The sequence below is a fragment of the Lactuca serriola genome, chromosome 4 (genome assembly GCF_051521515.1).
Source record: "Lactuca serriola cultivar US96UC23 chromosome 4, Lser_US96UC23_V15, whole genome shotgun sequence".
NCBI classification, from domain to species: domain Eukaryota; kingdom Viridiplantae; phylum Streptophyta; class Magnoliopsida; order Asterales; family Asteraceae; genus Lactuca; species Lactuca serriola.
The window spans coordinates 93889139-93911522 of record NC_136411.1 but is presented as its reverse complement, the minus strand read 5'-3'; the positions used below and the strand labels follow the sequence as shown (position 1 = coordinate 93911522).

Genomic DNA, 22384 nt, shown 5'->3' with positions numbered 1-22384 from the left:
CGTGTGAAAGAGGTAATTAACTATTTAAACCTTTAGAGGGGATTAAGTACCCTTAAACATAGGAGAGATGATCAGTCTCTAGCTCGTGTATATGATAGTTTAAAGATCATACCGTTGATATAATGGAATTTTTCATGTGTTAAGATGTTGAGATCTTCGTGTATCAAGATCCTTATGTTTCAGGATCTTCAACCTAGTGGATCCTCATATTTCAAGATCTTCAACCTTAAGGATCCTTATATTTCACGATCATTGCTTATGGATATCCTTACATTGTTATGCATAGCAAACGTTAGCTAGGGTGGGCGTGAGTCTAGCTAACGCCCCTCCAATGCTTAAGTTAGTAATGTATTCAAGGAGAAAATAAGTAATGATGAAGATTTTAAGGTAAAGAACATGTGCACCTTGGTTTTGTTGAAGATTAATTGATCTTGTTTACACATATTATGCTTTGAGATGTATAGCATTCTAGGATCTTGGTAAAATGTGTCCTTCGAGTGTTGCTAGCCAATATGCTCCTTTTCCTGCTTCAGCATCTATGAGATATGGTCCTTCCCAATTAGGAGCTAATTTACCAACACTGGGATCCTTGGTGTTTTGGAATGTTTTCCTTAATACTAAGTCTCCTATTTAGAATCTTCTGACTTTTATGTTCTTGTTGTAAGCTTTAGTCATCCTTTGTTGATGAGCAGTGATGCGTATCTTGGCAAGATTTCTGAGTTCGTCAACAGTGTCAAGATCTTGGGCTTGGGTCATGTCATTGTTTTCTTGATTTTGGAGCAAGTATCTTGTTGTCGGGATCATTGCTTCTGTCCCAAACACTAAGGAGTAGGGGGTCTGACATGTGGCTACTTTGGACTTAGTCCTATCTGCCTATAGGACGAAATGAAGTTCTTCTGCCCATCTTCCATTCTTTTTATCTAGCCTTTTCCTCAAGTTGTTTACTATGATTTTGCTTCTAGATTCTGCTTGACCATTAGCTTGGGGATGAATAGGAGTGGACATTATCATTTTGATCCCCCAGCTTGTGCAAAAGTCTCTTGTCCTTTTGCTTATGAATTGGGATCCATTGTCACATATGATTTCAATGGGGATCCCGAACCTGGTCAAGATATTATGTTTAATAAATGAGACTACCTCTTTGTCTCTAACCTGAGCGAAGGCTTCAGCTTCGATCCACTTCAAGAAGTAATCATTCATCACCAACATGAAGAATTTTCCTCCTGGAGCCATTGGTAATTTTCCCACTATATTGATTCCCCATTTCATGAATGGCCATAGAGAGATAATAGGATGTAGAGGTTCTGTTGGTTGATGTAGGATGTTGTGTGTCTGTCAAGCATCACACTATTGAGCATGTAGAAAAGAAGTTATCTTCATGGTTGGCGAGTAGTATCCTATTCTCAATACTTTGGAGCATAAGGATCTCCCCTAGTGCGATTGACGTGGTCTCCTTCATGTATGTCCTTCAAGACTTCTGTAGTTTCAGGGTCTTCCAAGCATCTGGGATATGGACCTGACATAGACTTTTTATAGATTTTACCTTGGATTATTACGAATCTTGAGATTCTTGTTATGAATGCTCTTTCACTTTTTTCTTCTGTTGGGATCGTTCCATTTTGGAGATACTCCATAATGGGTTGAATCCATGATCGTGGACTTCTTTGAGGATCCTGTTCGTCGGGATCCCTTTGAGGAGGGATCTGAGGGTCAAGATCTCTGATGGCTGCTACACTTATTGGTTGTTCAGGATCGTCGGGTTGTTGGAAAGGGCTTCTACAGCTGGAGTTATTATGTGGGTTATAGGGATCTTCATTTCTGGTTGGATCCTTAGGGAGGATCCTAAGTTAGCTAATGCATCTGCTTCTGTGTTTTCTTCCCTAGGAAACTAGGTTAGGCTAAAGTTTTCAAAATCAGAGGCTAATTTTTTGAGGATCTCGAGGTATAATGCCAATCTTTCACCTTTCACTACATAAGATCCACTGAAGTGACTGGTTAATAATAAAGAATCAAAAAAATACCTGAAGATCCTTGATTAATATCCTTAGCCAATTATATTCCCATGATGAGTTCTTCATATTCTGCTTCGTTATTGGTTGCATTGAATTCGAAACTAACTGTGTGGGGTATGGTGTCCCCATGTGGCAATTTTAGTATGATTCCTAGCCCGGTTCCTTTTTGGTTTGAAGCTCCATCCGTGAATAGTGCCCATTTCCCCAAGTGTTCATCTTCTAGGAGTTGTTTAGCTTCAACGTCTACTTCGTTTTGTAGATCATCACTAATATCAGCCACAAAGTCTGCTAATGCTTGTGACTTTATGGCGGATCTTGGCTCATATTTGATGTCAAACGTGCTTAACTTCACTAACCATTTTGCGATCCTTCCTAACATCTGTGGTTTTCTCATCACATTCTTAATAGGATAGTTAGTTTTCACATGTATAGTATGTGTCTCAAAATAATGTCTTAATTTAGTAGAAGCAGTTACTAATGCAATAATTAATTTTTCGAGATGAGAATACCTGGTTTCAGGATCCAGAAGACTTTTACTTACATAGTAGATAGGATGTTGGTTTCCGTTAAGATCCTTAGCTAGGAAAACACTTACCTTACCTGAGGATACCGAGAGGTAGAGGAGAAGTGGTTCTCAATCTATAGGCTTCACCAGCAGTGGCGTGGAACTTAAGTATCTTTTGAGTTCTTGAAAAGCTTCTTCGTGTTCTTCGGTCCATTCAAACTTCTTGTTCTTTTTCAAGATATCATAGAAGGGTTTATACCTTTCTGAGGATCTTGAAATGAACCTGTTGAGTGCCGCTACTCTTCCGGTTAGCCTTCAGATGTCTTTTGTCGAAGATGGGGATTTCAGCTCGATGATTGCTTTCATCTGCTCTGAGCTTTCTTCTATTCCTCTCTTGGTAACCATGTACCCAAGGAACATGCCTGACTTCATCCCAAGGTGGCATTTAAACAGATTTAACTTCAAGTTGTATTCGTCTAGGATGTCGATGGCTTCTTTTATATCCCTGAGATGATCTTCCGCTTTCATGGACTTCACCACCATGTCATCAATGTAGATCTCCATGGTGTCCCAAACTTTTCTTTAAGCATCCGGTTCACCAGTCTTCGGTAAATTGCACTTGCATTTTTAAGACCAAATGGCATTGCAGTGTAACAATATATACATGTTGGTGTTATAAATGTTGTATCTTCTTGATCAGATGGTTCCATCTGGATTTATTGGAATCCTGCTGAAGCATCCATGAAGGTTAAGAGTTCGTGGCCAGCCATTGCGTCTATCATGGAGTCAATGTGTGGTAAAGGGAAAAGATCCTTAGTACAAGCCTTGTTAAGATCCGTGTAGTCTCCATATACTCGCCACTTGTTGTTCTTCTTCTATACGACAACTACATTAGCTAGCCATCTCGGGAATTCACTTCATTGATCATCCCTGTCTTGAGGAGCTTTTCCACTTCTTCTTGGATGATCTGATTCCTTTCAGATGCAAACTTCCTTATCTTTTGATGTATCGGTATCAAAAAAGGATCAATATTAAGTTTGTGAGTGATAATACATCTTTCTTTATCTGTCATATCTTCGTTTTTCCATGCGAACGTCTTGCTTTTGGTTCGAAGGAAGTTTAACATCCCTTGCTCAATTTCCTCAGGTATTAAGGATCCTATGAGGACTTTGGCTTCAGGATACTCGCTGCTCAGAGTCACTTCCTTTACTTCTTGCTCCTTTGTTTCTAGAACATGTCGTGCCCCCTGTCTTAATTGTTATGCTTGATGGGGTTTCGGCGTAGGCTTCATAGAGGTTTTATAACATTCCTTTGACTTTTGTTGATCTCCCATGACCATCTGTCTCAACTACTGAAGTTCCCTAGCCATGTTTGGACTTATTCCTGCATCAACATCTGTAGAGTTAGTATTGACATTATTGTTGTTTCAGAAATTACTAGAATCAAGGTTTCTAGGAGTTTTGAAAGGCTCATTGAGATCATTGATCATAGGTGCTCGATTGCTCATAGTTGTCCCCCAGGGTGACGTAGGAGTAGCAGGAGCTGTGTTCCCCTAATGATTTCCTGAGGATCCTGCATTGTCGAAGTTCAAGATCCTTCGTCGTACAACTGTGGGCATCGTTTCTTGGGATTTTTGAAATTCCGCCTTCATCCTCTCCACTTCTCTAAGTAGTGTTCTATTCTCATCTTGTTGCTGAGTCATCTGTTGCGTCATTTTCCTCATCATAGCGAAGAATTCAGTAGTAGTAACCGGAGCAGTTGGATCCTAAAGTCCTTAAGATCCCAAACTTCCTTGGTTAATGACCGGATGGGTGTTTTTTTTGGAAGTGTCAGGCGCTTTCCTCTGACCAGGGGGTCTACTCGAAGGAGGTGGTAGGTTTTTGGTTGGAATGGAAGGAGCAGACGATGAAGAAAGGATCGGTTGTGTAGACATGATCGTTCGAGGATTTTGAACACCATGGCCCCACGGTGGGCACCAAATTGTTTTGTTTAAAAATTACACAAGTATAAATGAACCAAATTTAATAAGAGGTTGTGATGTTCTAATTGTGCAATAGAAAAAGGTAAAGAGAATGACACGATTGTTTACAAGGAAAGCTCTTGACCCTTGCTAGGATCTCCGACACCAAACCTTGGGAGGTGATAATGATCACTTGCCTTGATGATTTTATTAATATAAAATGATGGTTACAGAGAGTATTTTAGTAAGATCAAGTGAAAAGGTTCGTGGAGTAAGCTTAGTGTAAGTAGAGTGTGTCTTGTGCGAGATACATGTGTCAATTTATAATCTAAACTAGCTAACAAGATGTCCAATATTCTCGGGATCCTCTATGACCAGCTTCGTGAACATTGTTGGACTTGGTATTCCGGGTCTTTAGCATAGTGGAGACGATTCTCTATTGAGAAGAAGTTTTCTCTTGACTATTTCTGCACATGTGTTAATTAAAAATGAAATATAGCCGTTATAAATGTTAGTAGATAGTAATAATGGTATATATATATATATATATATATATATATATATATATATATATATATATATATATATGTTCGGTTCCGGTGATGACTCTTTTTTCGTTGAGGACTCGTGAGAACACCTTAAAACACAAAAATAAAAAAGTAAAAATCATAAAATCAAGCATAGTACTATATTCGAGAGAAAAAAATTGGAAAAAAAAATTTTGAATTATTAAAATTGAAGCATGAATCATAAAAAGTAAATCATAGATCATAAAAATGATCAATGCTTCAATTTTAATGATCCAAAAAAAAATTTCCAAATTTTTTTTCTCTACGATATAGTACTATGCTCGATTTTTTGATTTGTATTTTTTTTTTCAATTTTTTTAAGGTATCTTCAAGAGTCCTAACCTTTAAAAAAAAATCATCACTCGATCCTCTCTCTCTCTCTCTCTCTCTCTTATATATATATATATATATATATATATATATATATATATATATATATATGTGTGTGTGTGTGTGTGTGTGTGATAATGTGGATGACATTTTTGTGTGGCCGTAAAGACAATTGTAGACCAATAAATGAAAATAATGAATTGCTATGATACGAGGATATATGATATTACAATGGAATAAAATATACCATATAATCATATAAATTGAATTTTAAGGATATTTTAGTCAATTAAACTGGATTTAAAAAAAGAAATTTTTGGATTTTAATAGATATCTAATTCATTTAATTTTAAAAAATATAACCTTTCCATTAATTTAATTTTAATTCTAATGTAATTTTAATAATTATCGGTTTTATTTTGTCAAATAATATTCTTTTAGAATGATATTCTATCCGAATGACAACCATAAACTAATAAATAATCTTAAATTTTGAAAGTTTGAGGTTTTTATCCGGTTAAAACCAATTTCAGATAATTCTTCAATAATTCTCCTATAATGATTTGAATAACATAACATTTTAATGGTAAAAATGTTAATGTAAAAGATATTCTAGTAGAATTTGAAATTCTTGAAAGAGCCCCTTTTCCTTTCTTCGTTCGTTTCCGACGTGTATGTAACCAAGCACAAAAAAACTTGATTTTTTTAAATAGTACTATGTCATTGTCATTGAACTTCAAACAGAACAAGAAACATTTTGTAAGAATTATAGAGTTTTTTTAAATTGTAATTACGAAAAAAAGGGGATAATAACTTGAAAGGGTAACGAACTTTCGATTTTTGTCACATTTAGTCACTAAACTTTTTTTCGTTATCTATTTCCCATTGAACTATTGAAACTATTCATATTTTACCCTTATGACCGGCAACAGCCGGTCATAAGGGTAAAATATGAACAGTTTCAATAGTTTAATGGCAAATAGATAACGAAAAAAAGTTTAGTGACTAAATATGAATAAAATCGAAAGTTCGTTTCCCTCTAAAAAGTTCAATGACTAAATGTGAACAAACTTCCTCTTGTATTATGTTTTAGCAAATTATTTATTTTTGTTAAATTGTAGCAACATTTGTTGATGAAGAAATCTATGAAATAAAAAAAACAAAAAACAAAAAACAAAACCCTGAAAATATATTTAAAAAAACAAAAAACCAAAACCGAAATAAAAAACCAATGATTTGACATTTTCCAAAATAAAAAATCAAAATTTCCAATCTGATTTTGGTTTTACAAAAAAAATGAACCATTCTCACTAATGTGATTTATGACCATTGGTTTGGCATGCGAAATTTGTGACATCCCATGAATATGTAGTTACAACATCGTCTGAACTCATAATTCATAGTAAGGGGTTAGAGTATCATCGCATGAATACGTAGTTACAACATCGCCTGAAATCGAAATTCATCACCTACAGGTTATATGGGCCTGCTTGTGTTTCCACTGGGTTGTCTAGAATAGTCCGTGGTCGCCATCTATACTCTAGTAGATGACTACATCGCCACATTGCTGGTTAAGGTTATGGTATCTCCTTTCATCCTACATCACATATTCATCATCATCTATTTACCTAATTATCATCGCCTTTCTATCATCACCTATCTCTCATTATTTTATTTCATCACATTGCTGGTTAAGGTTATGCTTCCTAACTTCGAGCCCCAAGGTTTACTCTACTAAAGCTTCATATTCTCGGCTCTCTGGACTAGAAGGGTCCAGATCTGTCGCACCAAAAAGCTCAAGATAGCTCTTCCTCTCACTCTACACACTCAAGCTCGCTAGGGTTCTCACTTATGGGAAAGGTAGTCGCAATTGAAGGCCATAAGTGCCTTTAAATATGGATCGGGCCCAAAGATTTAGGGTTTCTGCCAACATGGCGGACTCGTCGAGTCCATTCATTAATCCGAGTCATCAATCGCGACCTTACTCGACGAGTTGAGGCGTCAACTCGTCGAGTCTCTCTTCTTAACTCAAAAGAAAAATACTTAAATTATGATACCTGGAAATCCGGATGTTACATTTTGTTTTTTTTATTTCATAGATTTCTTCATCAACAAATGTTGCTACAATTAAACAAAAATAAATAATTTTGCTAAAACATAATACAATAAAAAGTTTGTTCACATTTAGTCATTGAACTTTTTAGAGGGAAACGAACTTTCGATTTTGTTCACATTTAGTCACTAAACTTTTTTTCGTTATCTATTTGCCACTAAACTATTGAAATTGTTCACATTTTACCCTTATGACCGGTAACAGCCGGTCATAAGGGTAAAATGTGAACAGTTTCAATAGTTCAATGACAAATAGATAACGAAAAAAAGTTTAGTGACTAAATGTGACAAAAGTCAAAAGTTCGTTACCCTTTCAAATCATTATCCCAAAAAAAAACACACAAATAATAAAAGAATCAAACTATATATTCATCATAGACATTTTAAACTCAATTTATTATAAAATAATAAAACTATAAATTTTAACAGAATTTTATAAAAAATAATATAAAATAATAAATGATTTTCATTCTGAAAGAATAAATCTAAAAGTTCTAACATAATGTCATAAAAAATAATACAAATAGTAAACGAATTAAATTATATGTTCATCATGGACTTGAAAACCTTGATGTTGTTAATGTATTTAGTAAAGAATGCAACAGTATTCATTTATTTTATTTTACATATATCATTTTTTACATCAATATTAAAAGAAATGACTGCAAAGAGATAATGAAAATAAGTTTACGGCATGGTGGTGATACTGTTAACATAAGCAGCGAACCACTAAAAACATTACCCAAATAAGATTAGTATCTTTTTTAATTGAATTGATCTCTCGTGGCATATACATCTAATTTCATTTTAATTCATCACATTTTTAAGAAATCAAGACGAACTTAAGCACAATTTCATTGCCTAGTCTTTTAAGAATATTAACAAACACTTGGGCACTATTTTTTTTGTTGCTAATTTCATTATTTACCTTTTTAAACATATGCAGTGACTAACTAAAAACATTATCTAACATATAAGGAGCACATACATGTAGCAATGAGACGGATCTAGGTTTGAGTGGAATTAGGTGACTATTAAAGGAGAATGACGAGAACAACAACTACGACCAATTGTAGAGGCGATGTTGGAGCATTTGGGAGAAGAAAATTTGACGGGCATCAAAGGTAGATTCTTAAAAACAAAGGATGCAGTGGAGAGGAATAGTGGGGTAATGGTGGTGAGAAGGCATCGACTGGTTGTTAAGGTACATCCATATGGAAGGATACACGAGACAAAGAGACGATTTTTAGATAAAGAATAGCTTGGCTGGAGGTCGGCTGGAGGTCGACGTCTTCTTGAAGGCATATTCAGTGATGTTGGTGTGTTTTTGATGAATTCAACATAGGGAGCATAGCCAATATATGACAAGAGTGGGCCTTGGCCTACCTATACAAAATTAAGATTAGGGTTGTGGTCTATGTCGATTATTAGAAGAGAATATATTGTTGTCTATGTCGATTAAACTTCATTTTAAATTATTTAATAATGTAAGACAATATATTGTGCAACTTAATATAAAGAAGTTAGTTAAGAATGCATATGTAGTTACATTTTGTTATCGTTTGAAAATTTTTGTTACTCGTTCATATTTTGTATATTATTTGGTCTACATTAAAACAAAATCGTGGATTTCAATAGTGTCATAGGGTTATGGATGGAAGACGTGATATAAAGGTTATTCATCCATGATTTAAGTGATTTATTTTTTGGCTGTTATTCAATTATATGTTATATTACTTTTCTATCATTTATTGATTATTTAATTATTTGTTTTTTTTTCTAAAATTTGATTGATTCCTACGGTTGCACAATAGTTGTATATCTGCATTTGAACCAAGCTCGCTCTCTCTCTCTCTCTCTCTCTCTCTCTCTTTATATATATATATATATATATATATATATATATATATTATTATCTCTTGTTGTACGAGGAAGAAAAAGAAAGCAATGGTGTTTTGACTAGACTTTTAAAAAGCTTATGATTCGAAGAGATGAGACTTTCTTGATTATATTCTTTGTCGTATGGGTGTTAGCTCTATTTGGAGGGGTTGTATCCAATCTTGCCTCACTTCTTCAAGGGCTTCGGTTCTTGTGAATGGGTCGGCGATGGATGAGTTCCAGATTTTTTGAGGTCCCATACACATAGGGTTATACTTTGTCTCATTTTCTCTTCATTTTGGTTATAGAAAGCTTGCATGTGGCTTTTCTTAGAGTAATTGATCGAGGTCTTTTCTACGGTATCTCTCTTGATTCAAACACTAATCTTTGTATTTCTCATCTTTTTATGCGGATTATGTTGTTTTTATGGATGAATGGAAGGAGTCAAATGTTCACTCTATTGTTTAAGTTCTCCACTATTTCTTTTTAGCCACACGCTTGAAAATTAATTTTTCTAAAAACTCTCTTCTTGGTATTAGCGTTCCCTCTGATCAGATTTCCCATTTGGCGAACCATATAGGGTGTGGTCATATGTCCACTCTGTTCCCATATATTGGTTCAGTTGTAGGTGGTGTGATGAACCATGCTCCAGCTTGGAAAGACGTCGTGGCGGGAAAGGTTGTGGCAAGACTTTCTAAATGGAAAGTTAAGACTTGATCGGTTGGTAAGATGTTGACGTTACTCAATTCAGTCTTGGGTTCTTTCTACTTTTTTTATGTCTTTATTTAAATCTCGTATGGAGATCTTGCAGGGTCTCGAAGCTTTGCGTAATAGAGTTTTTCTTGGCATGTAGATGGAGTAGAAGAAAAAAATTACTTGGATTACTTAGAAGATAGTCTTAGCGCATAAAAATAATAGGGGTTTATGGTTTGCAATTCTTTTTTGTCCTAAATTGTGCTCTTTTATTCAAGTGGGTGTGGCAGCTTCTTTTTAGCTATGATGCCCTTTAGGTGAAAGTTGTTAAGGCGATTCATGAGGAAAAAGCTTTGATTGGGTGTGCTTTTCCAACTGGTAGTTCTTTTCTTTGGATTGACATCCTGAAAGAGACTTCTTAGTTGTTTGTGAAAGGGTTAGATTTGTTTCAATTTTGCAAAAAGAAGCTTGTCATTGTTATTTCTTGAGAGGTGGAGCATCATTTGTTATTATCGAGTTAGGGTTGAGGCTGATGACGAAGAGGTTGAACCATGGACAAGTACTTGTATTAGATAGTTGTTATCATTTTTGTTGAACTTGTATTGAATATTTTTTATATTAATGTTTACTATCATTGTGATTGAAAGTGCATTTGGTTTTATTTATTGTATTTTTCTGTATAAAAAAAAAAACAAAAAACATGTGACTATAGGTGGTTTATGCTCACGATTTAATTTGTTAGATGTGACTGAAAGTAAATAGTATGTATGATAAATCACAATACTTGTGACTATAAGGCTATGTTTGGTGTACTAACTGAAAAGCTAGCTATCAGCTGACAAGCTAGCTGATAGCTAAAAAATTAGTTGTAAAATAAAAAGCTAGCTGATAGCTCAAAAACTAGCTAATAAAAAATAACGTTTGGTAAAGTAACTGAAATATATAAAATTACATAAAAGGACATGTAAGAGTATATGTTTCTATAATTAATTAAGAGGTGTATTTGGAAAAAAAAACTTAAAAAGCTCCTAAAAAGCTAGTTTAAGTAGCTTTTCAAAAAAAAAACTAGCTTATAAGCTACTTCTTGACTTACTAAACACGACAACATAAAAAACTCGAAAAATAAGCTAGCTTATCAGTTAGTTGTGACGCGCCAAACACATCCTAAGTATATAACGGTCACAAATTAATGTATTATGAGTGATAAAAGTAAATAATATTCGTGAGAAATGAATCAACCTATGGCTAAAATTAACTTATGGTCACGGTTGATGTATTCAATCACGACTCTATAGCGGTAATATAGTGGCACTGTAACTTTTAACTTTTAATAGAGGTAAAGAACCATGATTTTCAAAATAACGGTGATGCTATTAGCACTACGATTTACACTGTGATTATGGTCACCGCTATAGTGGCACCATAACCGCTATTTGAATAAATTCTATTTTTGGGCTACTATGCATTAAAAAACATTTTTTATGTCATTCAATTAAATAAAAATGATTTTTCTTATCCCAAACCAAAACTTTTATGGAGTTCCATTGAATAAGATTTTGATTATGTATGACTTTCATTGAAGCTATGTATATTTTGTCTTGCTAATTGTGTTGAAGACTTGAAGTACTACAATATGATTAACTCAAGTTTTTAATCATTTTATTTCATAACTGTAATTGTGTTCAAATATGATAGAATGTTAAGTATTGCTTATGTTTTGTTGTTGATTGTGTTAAAATATGATTAACTGTGACATTAGTAACCGTCATGTGAAGTATGATTAACTAACTATGATATGTAAATTGTGATTTAGTGATTAACTAATTAATTGGTATGATTTACTGCGCTCTCTCTCTCTCTCTCTCTCTCTATATATATATATATATATATATATATATATATATATATATATATATATATATATATATATATATATATGTAAGCAGTTGAAACAGCTTCAGCCCAAAGATATTGAGGTAAATTCGAATAAGCCAACATTTTTCTTGCAGCTTCGCATAATGATCGATTTCTTCTCTCAACTACACCATTTTGTTGTGGTGTATAAGGAGATGAAAAATTATGCGAAATTCCTTTCTCCACCAGAAATGAATCAAAAAGACGATTTTTGAATTCGGTTCCATGATCACTTTTAATTTTTCGAACTGACTTCTTCAATGAAACCTCCATTTTCTTGATAAAATCAATCATCATTTGTGAAACTTCGGATTTTAACCTGAGAAAATAAACCCACGTAAATCTTGAAAAATCATCTACAATTACTAAAATGTACCTTTTCGTGTTAAGAGTAGCAACTGTTGAAGGACCACATAAATCAATATGCAAGAGTTCGAGAGGTTCAACAATCTTCGAATCTATTGTGATAGGATGACCTTGTTTGTGTTGTTTTCCTACTTCACAAGATGACAAACTGTCATTATCATATTTAAGAATGGGTAAACCTCTTACCAGATCTTGTCCGACAAGTTTGTTGATGTTTCGCAAATTGAGATGTGATAACCTCCTGTGCCATAACCAGCTAATATCGGCAACAGCCTTCGAAAGTAAACACACAGCAGGTTTGCCTACAATAGGAACAATATCCAATGTAAACATATCACCTTTTCGTTTTGACTTAAGTAAAACTTCCTTTGTCTCAACATTCGAAATGACACTACCTTCTTCATTAAAAAGAACTTGATTTTCAGTGCCCACAACAAGTTGTGAAACACTTATCAAATTGTGTTGTAAACCTTCAACAAATGCAACTCGGTTGACAGTGAAATTTCCATTCGTTATCTTTCCATAACCCTTGACTTTGCATTTGTGATTATTGCCAAACTTAACCACTCCTCCATTTTCTAGGCTTCGAAAATCACGCAAGTTTTCCTTCTTCCCAGTCATGTGACGTGAGCAACCACTATCAATATACCACTTGTTATCATATTGCTCGTCACAAAGCACCTGCGATTATTGAAAAAATTTAGGTACCCAAGCCTTGTTGGGTCCATTCATATTAGATTTGTTTTTCAATTGTAAAGTACAACCATTAAACCAATCACAAACTTGTGTTTTGAAACTGTCAATAAATTTAACATTTTCATTCGAAGGGTCAGATATATGAGTTTTTATTATTTTCAAATTTTCACTGATTATACCCTTCGCATTTTGAGTTTGTGATTCTTCCCTTTTTGCTTTTGTGACCGGCTGCCAAACTTTAACTGAAATATTTGACTCTTTGGATGACGAACTACCATTCGTTGAAGGATTAGCATACTTGTCATACGCCTCATGTATCTGTTCTTTCGAAAACTTACTTGATTGATATATTTTTCCTTTTCCTTCCAACCAATGATCAATATTTCTTTTCGTTGTTATTCCCTTCGCATATGAGACTTTGTCAGCTTGTTTCTTCAAAGGATTATAACATTTTGCTGAACTTGGAACATAATCCACTTTTGGTTTTGAAAGATATGATTCATGATAAGATGTATTGATTTGCGATTTTGAAATCTGTGTTTCAACCTTTTTCTGAAAACTTTTTCTTGGAAGTCTTGTTTTTGTTCTATTTGAAACTTTTATTTTATTATTTGAAAATGAATCATTTTTCTTTTCAAAACTTTGAGACTTTGATTTTTCTCTAAAAACTTTTCTTCCTCTTGAAAAATTTGTTGATTTCATATTTAATGATTCAATAGTTTGCCAAAAAATTGTTTTTCTCGCTTGACGTTTCGAAATATTATTTTCCTTTGAAAATTTTTCAACTTGAGCTTTAAATTCTTTTGAATTTAATGTTATTGCTTTGTTGACTGTTTTAACATCTGTTTTAACACCTTCGTGCTTTGTAAACACATTTTCAGTTGGGTTAACTTTCTTCTTTTCAACTTTTGACTTTTCAACCCACACTCTTTTTGGTTTTTGATGTTGAAATTTATATGAGTTCTTTGTAAGATTGTTTTCAACTGTGCTTTGATTCGAAAAGAATCCTTCATTTGAAGTTTGCATATTGTCTTCCTCAACCATCTTTTTGAATTCAGGCTTTATATTTTCAACATTACCTGTTGTTACGAAGACTTGATTTGGGAACACAATATCATCAGTGCATTTGAAGATTGGATACACAACAGTATTCGATTCAAGATAATGAGCACCTTTTTCACTAAGAATTTTCTCAAATTCTTGTGTATCCAAATAGACTTGATCAACAACCACTCGAGGAATTTCAATTTCTTTCGACCTTTGAATTGGCTTCGAATTTGTATTTTCTTCCTCATTGTCACTATCATCGGTTTGACTATCATGTATTTCCACAAACTCCATATCACAAACTTTCGAAGTTGAGGGTTCATCAGTTTCAATTTTTATTAATAAATCTTCACATTTTTCTTTCCCTTTAAACGAATTTGCTACATTTATGACAGACAATTGAGAACAATCTACATCTTCTAAATCACTAATTTCACTAATATTATCAGAATTATCTTCAATATCATCAAAATTAGTTTCACAATTAGATGTAGAATTCTCAGTCTTTTTCAAAATTCTAAGTTGTTCTGATTTAGATAAGGTTTCATTTACAATTTTTACTAAATCATTAGCATCAAGATAATCTTCGACTTTAGCAATTCCAAATCTAAACCTATCATCTGGAACTTTGTTGAAATCAGAAATTTCTTTTTCACAATCATATGAAATACTATCTACCTTAGCTCTATCATAAGCTAAAAATGGTAGTAATTTTCTATGTTGTTCCTTACTTATTTCACTCGAATGATGTAACTCAGTTAATTTTCCATACAATCTTTTCGCAGAATTACAAAAAATATTTCTTTGTGCTAACAACAAGTTTATTTCCTTTGCTAAACTCTCCCTATCCTCCATAATATTCGAAACTTGCAATTCTAAGTAATCAATCCTAGTGACTTTTGAATCCAATTTTTTTCTTGTCTCTAGTAATTGATCACTTAACTTTTTCACTTCATTGCTAGCAGACACAACAATTGAATCAAAGTAAGTAACAGTTTCATCAAAAGATACTAACTCAGAATTATATGCAGAAACTGGAATGTTAAAAGATTCAAGAATGTTACGTACCTTGGTAGTCATGGGCGACCTGTCAGTAGACTTCGAAACGAAGCATTGCCCACACACTTCGTAATTCTGTTCTTCATCTGAATCCTCTTCCATCTTTGCATACATAGCTCCATGTGATGGATTTTTCATCTCTTCATCATCTGAACCCGAAGACCATATTTGATATGTGTCATCCGATTCAGTTTCTCCATGAGCCACCAATGACAAATTCTTTGCTTTCAACTTTACTTCCTCCAGTTTCTCAGTGTAATAAGCTTCATCCTTTGTTTTATTTTTCTTTTCCTCCTTCTTCCTCAACAAGCAATCTACTGCCAAGTGATTTGCTCCATAGCAATAATGGCAATTAATCCCTGTATCACCTTTCAACATCATCTTCATTTGCTCCATTTCACTCTTCAAATCAGTCTTCACTTCTTTCTTCTTCTCATCCACTTTATTTTTGTTCTCAAAACTACCCTTCGAATCTGATGACTTTATCTTTGGATTAAAAGGTTTCTTGAAAAATTTATTTACTCGATTGTTTGAGTAAAATGCAACAGCCTCATCATCAGAATTCATTAGAAAACTTTCTTCTTCATCAGACTTCGATTTTTCATTCTCTCTTTCTGAAACCTTCGAAACAAGTGCCAATGGTCCACCAAGACTTGCTATCGCTTCCTCAGCTATTTCATTAACTTCATTTTCATGAAATTTTAATTGATTGTATAAGTCATTCAAAGTCGAAGTATCAAAACTCTGTTGATTTTTCACCATCATACTCACACTCCTCCACTCCTTTCGAAGTCCCATTACAAATATCAAATTGTACTCCATTGATGACCTTATTATACTATAACGGTTACAATGATAGATTAGCTCGTTGAACCGATCATAGTATGATTCAATAGACTCATTTTCTTTTTGTTTGAAATCTTTGAGTTCCACCAGGCATTGTTTCATAGATGTGATCTTCGTCTTTTCACTTCCTTGAAATTTGTCTTTGAGATTGTTCCAGATGTCTTTAGCTGTTGTGCATGTTCTGACATAATTGTACACAACAGGAGGCAACGCACCTCTTAATTCCCTCATGCATTTCTTCTCCAGTTGTTTTAAACGATTGGTTTGATTATCGACTTCCGAACTGCTTGAAGACATACCGATTGGCTGAACTTGTGCAGGTTGATTGATTTCTCCTTAGATGCATTTCCATAATTCTTCATCCAATCCGTTCAAGTAATCTTCCATCCGATCTGCCCACTGATCATAATATTCTGGAATAAGCATCGGAATTTTTGTGGATGATCCAAGCAAATGAGAAAATGATGTCATCGAATTCAGATTGAATGACGCCATTGTTGTACGGACAAAAGCTTCAAGATGATACAAAAACTTTGAGAATATTGAAATCAAATTGTATATTTCAAATCAGAATCACACAAAGAACACTCGATTTACAAATATTTTTGCATAATCAAATCCTAGATTGAGATCAAGAAGAATTTTTCACACTAAAAAAGAACGGAAACTTTTTGAATCAAACAGTAGATTCAAAAATCTTTTTGAACGTATGAAAATCGGATCACAGAAAGGATTCCTGCTCTGATACCAATTGATGAGATTTGTAATCGAGTTTAAAAACAATTCAAGTATGACTTTAGAAAGAAGAATAACGATGAACACGAGAGTAAATATAATATTTGTTCAGCTCATATTATGCTTTTGAATTTACAGAGTACAATGAATAATCTGTAAAGACCGAGTGAAAAGTTCTTCTACTCACTTAGTACAGACCCCTATTTATAGGAGAACAAAAGCATAACAATACTAAGGACTAGACATTCAGACTACTCTTTAGAATGCCTTAGTACAAATAACATTACATCCGAAGACACTTCTTACGAAGATAAAATATACTTCGTAACAACCTAACTGACAGTTCTACAGAGAATCGAATCAATTCCCTAAGGTCTGATTTTATGAAGGAGGTGAAGGATTTGAAGATTGTTACGAAGGAGCGTCATGTGCTTTTCGTACAAGAAGTTAAGAAGGTACGTGAAGATGTTAACATGCAAATTCGCGAACTTCGTGAAGACATGATGAAGGAGGTTCAGAATATTCAGCAAGGGTATGAATCAGCACATCAGAAGATCGACATTATTTGTGATGCGGTTGTTCAATGTGTTAAAATGTTTGAGCAGATGAATCCTCAGATGATCTCTCTTTCTGCCAAAGAAGAACAAAATTTTGGAGAGTTGGTCAAATTGTTGAAAGAACTCCAAGACCTGTCTTCGAAATCTACCTCTCCAATTGTTTCTCAAGAATTTCTTTCTCAGAAATTTACACATTTCGAAGCCATCTTACACAAACACCTTGCTCCATTACTTCGTATATCAAGCCTTTTACCAAACGTATCAGATGCCCCACCTTCTGTCACAGGGGTGCAAGGGGGAGAAAAGGTTGGTCATACAAAGGCTGGGGAACATGTGAAAACAACTGAAGATACGAAGGTAGTAGGAAAAGTGTATCCTTCGAAAGTGGTTGTAAAACCAACTGTTGTTTCAGCTGATCCAGTTATTTCGACTGTGACTACAACAGTTCCAATTTCAAGACCTATATCAAAAGGTATTGTAATTGAGAAACAGAGTGATGTCTCTTCGTCAAAGAATATAGTTCCTTCAAATGTTAAAGACAAGGGAAAAGGAGTTATGGTTGAGAAGTCTAATAAAGAGAAGAAAGCTGAGGTGGCAGCTGAGGTTGAGAGAATGAGGCATGTTCAAAGTATAATGAGACAAAGAGCTTTGGATGGTTCGAATGTTGATAAGGGTGATCCTTCGAAAGTTTTCAATTACGAAACAATAGAATCCAGGGTGATGTTTGATCACATGTATTCTTTTGAAAAGGTTCCGAAGAAGAGCTTTGTGGTGACGAACACTGATTTTGGTCAACTTGATTTTCCAATCAACGAAATGATGTTCGTTATGCCACAGTTCAAGGCTGAAACAAAGTCAATGGAAATCGAAGAGGGAAAGAAGATGAAGATAAGATTTCATGCTGTATTAGCAAAGGCTCAAGAAGAAGTATGGTTCTTGGAGAAGATCAAGAAGGTGATATCTATAAAAAGGGATGTCATTTTCGAAGGGAAGTTTCAAAATCTGAAGTACATTGTGGCAAGAGCAAGTGGAAAGTTACAAGAATTTACTGTGGCAGACTTTCCATTGATGAACACTTATGATCTCATCAACATTGCCTTGATGCTTAAAGACAAGTCATTTTCTTTTCTCCAAGAAACAGAACCAGATGTTTTCAGTCTTGGGTGTAGGCACATAAAAATATTTTTGGAGAATTATTTTGAGTGCTTAGCTCAAACTGATGTCGAACTTGCTACTGTTAAAGGCTTCGACATAACTGCACCAATGGTACCTTCGAAGAAGCAGAATGAGTTGAAAAGGTACGAAGACGGTGAAATATGTTTAAAGCCATTGGGGATTGTTTTTGTAGGAAAAGACAAAGCTGGAAGAGCTAAAAGGTTCTTATTTCAAACTTCCGAAGTGGAGAGATACACAAATTCACAATATACGAACTTAATTGTTCGTATGAATCATTGCAAGAAGAACTCGGAAGGAGACAAGAAAGAGATAAAGAAAGTTATCTCTTGGTACATGGAAATCCGAAGAGTGCTGATGTATGCCGTTCAATCACTGACTTCTTGAAGACTACGACCTTTATTCCAAAGGGGGAGATTGTTAAGGTCTAAATGTTGTAATATGTTGAAGTGTCAGTTAGGTTGTTACGAAGTATATTTTATCTTCGTAAGAAGTGTCTTCGGATGTAATGTTATTTGTACTAAGGCATTATAAAGAGTAGTCTGAATGTCTAGTCCTTAGTATTGTTATGCTTTTGTTCTTCTATAAATAGGGGTCTGTACTAAGTGAGTAGAAGAACTTTTCACTCGGTCTTTACAGATTATTCATTGTACTCTGTAAATTCAAAAGCATAATATGAGCTGAACAAATATTATATTTACTCTCGTGTTCATCGTTATTCTTCTTTCTAAATTCATACTTGAATTGTTTTTAAACTCGATTACAAATCTCATCAATATATATATATATATATATATATATATATATATATATATATATATATATATATATATATATATAACGCTATATCACAGATATACCATTGCGAGAACCGTGATTTCAATTAGTAGCCGCTAACCGCTATTATATTTTTTACCGTGGAAACTGCATAGGTCACAATTTAATTTATTTTGTGTGACTTCAAATAATCAATCGTCATAATAAAAAAACAAAAAATGTATCACTAAAAGTTAATAATAGTAATGACAAAAAAAAATATATATGACTAAAAGTGAGCAATAATAATGACAAATGAAAAAAACGTGTGACTAAAAATCAACAATAGTCTTGACAAAATAAAAATGCGTCACTAAAAATTAGCCATAGTCATGAAAACAAATTAATATGTGATGGAAAAATTAGTTTATCAAAAAATTGATTGAAAAAAATACATAAATTGTTACCGTATTGTGACGGTTTTACATATAATGAGGTTTTTTTAATGGATTATAATCACCGTAACGAAACGTCGCCATAACATATCAATTATCAAGTATGACATGCCCTTTCTTTCCTGACGTGCTGGATTGGAAAAAAAATCCGTCATATAGTGACAAACTTTTTACATCAACATAAGCTTTTGTTTGTACTAATGAAAAGAAAGACGTGGTGAAGTAGCCGTGCACGGGAGGTCACCACAACTCTTTGCACCCGGTCGGTATGGTGTTGATCGCACACTGCAGTGTCAACCTAAGCTCAACGACCACGGTGTTCGATGGTGGCATACACTGTTGAGCCTTAGAGGAATATTCTTCTTACTGTTATCTTGAATATCTTGAAAAAAGTTATATAATACAAAGTAAAAGAATTTTAAATTGGTCAAAAAAATATTTATATATTGATTTTTTTTGTTAATATCTCAAGAAAATATCATCTAAACAAGTGTGATATAAACGGTGGAAATTTTTTATATATAAAGATGTTTTAATAACTTATGAAGAACACGTTATACATTTTTTCGTAATTTAGGTTTTATGCCCGGCCGTAATTTAGAGTGGCATAACTTCCAATGTAGAACAAGAGTAGCATCATCTACTTCCTCAAGATGCAACCTAAAAGATCACCTCGAATATAAAGATGACCCATTCTACACTACAATGAGCTGATTTATATTCTTTCCTTTCTACAACCAAAAGACTACTGGCATCCCTTTAATCTCCGGCCACCTTATTCTTGTTTTTCATATAAAGAAACCCCACACCACCGATGGCTTCTGTTCATCATCTTCACCAAAAACCTCCGATCAATCACTTGTTGAAGAGGCAATGAATAGTACTCCACACCAGCAAATCCCAATTCACTACACCCCTGATGACCGCCTTAACCGCCCCCTTCCTAACGATGGCCGTCAGTTAAGGCGGCATCACACCGCTCGGTATTATGTGCACCGTGTCAAAGAAAGTCTAACCACTCGTGTATCAAAGCTAATATGCTCTGTTTTTCTTAGCCTTCTGTTCATCGTAGGCCTCATAACATTCATCTTATGGCTCAGTTTACGCCCACATCGTCCAAGATTTCATATCCGTGAATTCTCCATCCCCAGTTTAGCACAAGGTAATGGTTTTGCAGCTGCCATGGCAACCTACAATGTGACAGTAAGAAACGCTAATCTGAATATAGGGATTTACTACGATACAATGCACCTAACATTGTACTATCAGAATAATCTCAACATTGGGGAAAAGCCAGTATTGTTTCCGTTTTATCAATCACCCAAGAACACGACGATTCTTTACGGCGACCTACAGGGATCTACGTTCCAGGTAGATGAAGCACGTTGGGCACAGTTCATAGCTGATCGAAATCGTGGGAGTGTTTCTTTTCGGCTGGAGGTTGCTTCATCGATCAGGTTTAAGGTGGCCACATGGGAAAGCAAGAACCACAAGATGCATGCGACTTGTCAAATCAAGGTGGGACCCGATGGGTTGCTTATTATAGGAAGTGAGAAAGAAATGAAATGCCCGGTTTATTTCACTTAGAAAATAATACATTGTCGTTCAATTTTCTTTCTTATTATTTAATTTGAAATTTTTAATTTAATTATTTGTAAAAATTGTTATTCGTTTCATTGTAATTAGTCTCGGGGTTTTGTGTCTACAACTACAAGGATCAGTGATTGCATGAAAAGATATTCTTTTTTATAGAAAATCAAAATATTACTGACTAGGAAATTTAAAAAGTTACATTTTTTTAGAACTGTAGATGATATTATCATTACTAAAAGCAATGCAACTATCAAGGTAATAAAGCAAATTACAAAATATTAGTTCAAACAATGAAAGCATTATTAAGAAGATACTAGCATCATATATTCCAAATTGAGACTATTTCCCATTTGAGATCTAGCTCCACTAAAAGAAAAAAAGGATATTAGCCTCGATAAATCGCCGCTATTGCTCACCATTAATTTTTCTTAAAAGCAGTCAATCCCGGTTGTCCGAAAACCGATACAGAATAACATTAAATGCAGAAAACCGATTACATAACATCCAAGTTTTATAATATCATACATACACCAAAATAAATAACAAAATTCTTATAAATTTATGTCATATTACAATCTCTAATAAAAGATAAAACTAATACGACGTGTCATCAAACCCGCCACCGTTGTTCCATCCTATAACTTCCACAGTTGACTCCGGATCGTTGGACATTGATCGAAGATTCTCCAACTACATAGTAAATAACAACATATAAACTTGTAAATTAACCTATTAACTTAAACCAAACTAAAAGTTACCAAATGATAAAAAAAACTAACAATTACCAATTTATCTATATATCAACAAACTATCAAATTAACAAACCAACTAACATTAACCTTTTATGTTAAACTAACTATCAAACTAACAAACCAATAAACTAATAATTACCAATTTATCTACAAATATACATTACATAGGAAGCATTATAGTAATTTAATTTAAATAACATTTTCAATAATAGCGTTTTACTTATTTTTTGTTTCATTTTCCATTATGACGTTGTAGTTTACACATTGCATATAAATACACTACAAATTGCATACAAATACACACATACATACATTATACATATATTTTATACACATAAAACAACCATCAACACACTCCAAATTGCACATAAATACA

The 22384-nt window shown here is 33.9% G+C and overlaps 1 protein-coding gene across 1 annotated transcript; it reads left to right on the top strand.

Moving 5' to 3' along the window:
• Positions 1-20283: 20283 nt before the first annotated feature.
• On the top strand, positions 20284-21371 carry LOC145102131 (protein NDR1-like). The gene has a single exon (XM_079039489.1). The coding sequence runs from the start codon at positions 20537-20539 to the stop codon at positions 21248-21250; it is 714 nt and encodes a 237-aa protein (XP_078895615.1). The 5' UTR covers positions 20284-20536; the 3' UTR covers positions 21251-21371.
• The last annotated feature ends 1013 nt before the right edge of the window (positions 21372-22384 follow it).

Coding starts and splice junctions, on each gene's coding strand:
- LOC145102131 (XM_079039489.1), top strand. CDS start 20,537: ATGAATAGTACTCCACACCAGCAAATCCCAATTCACTACACCCCTGAT.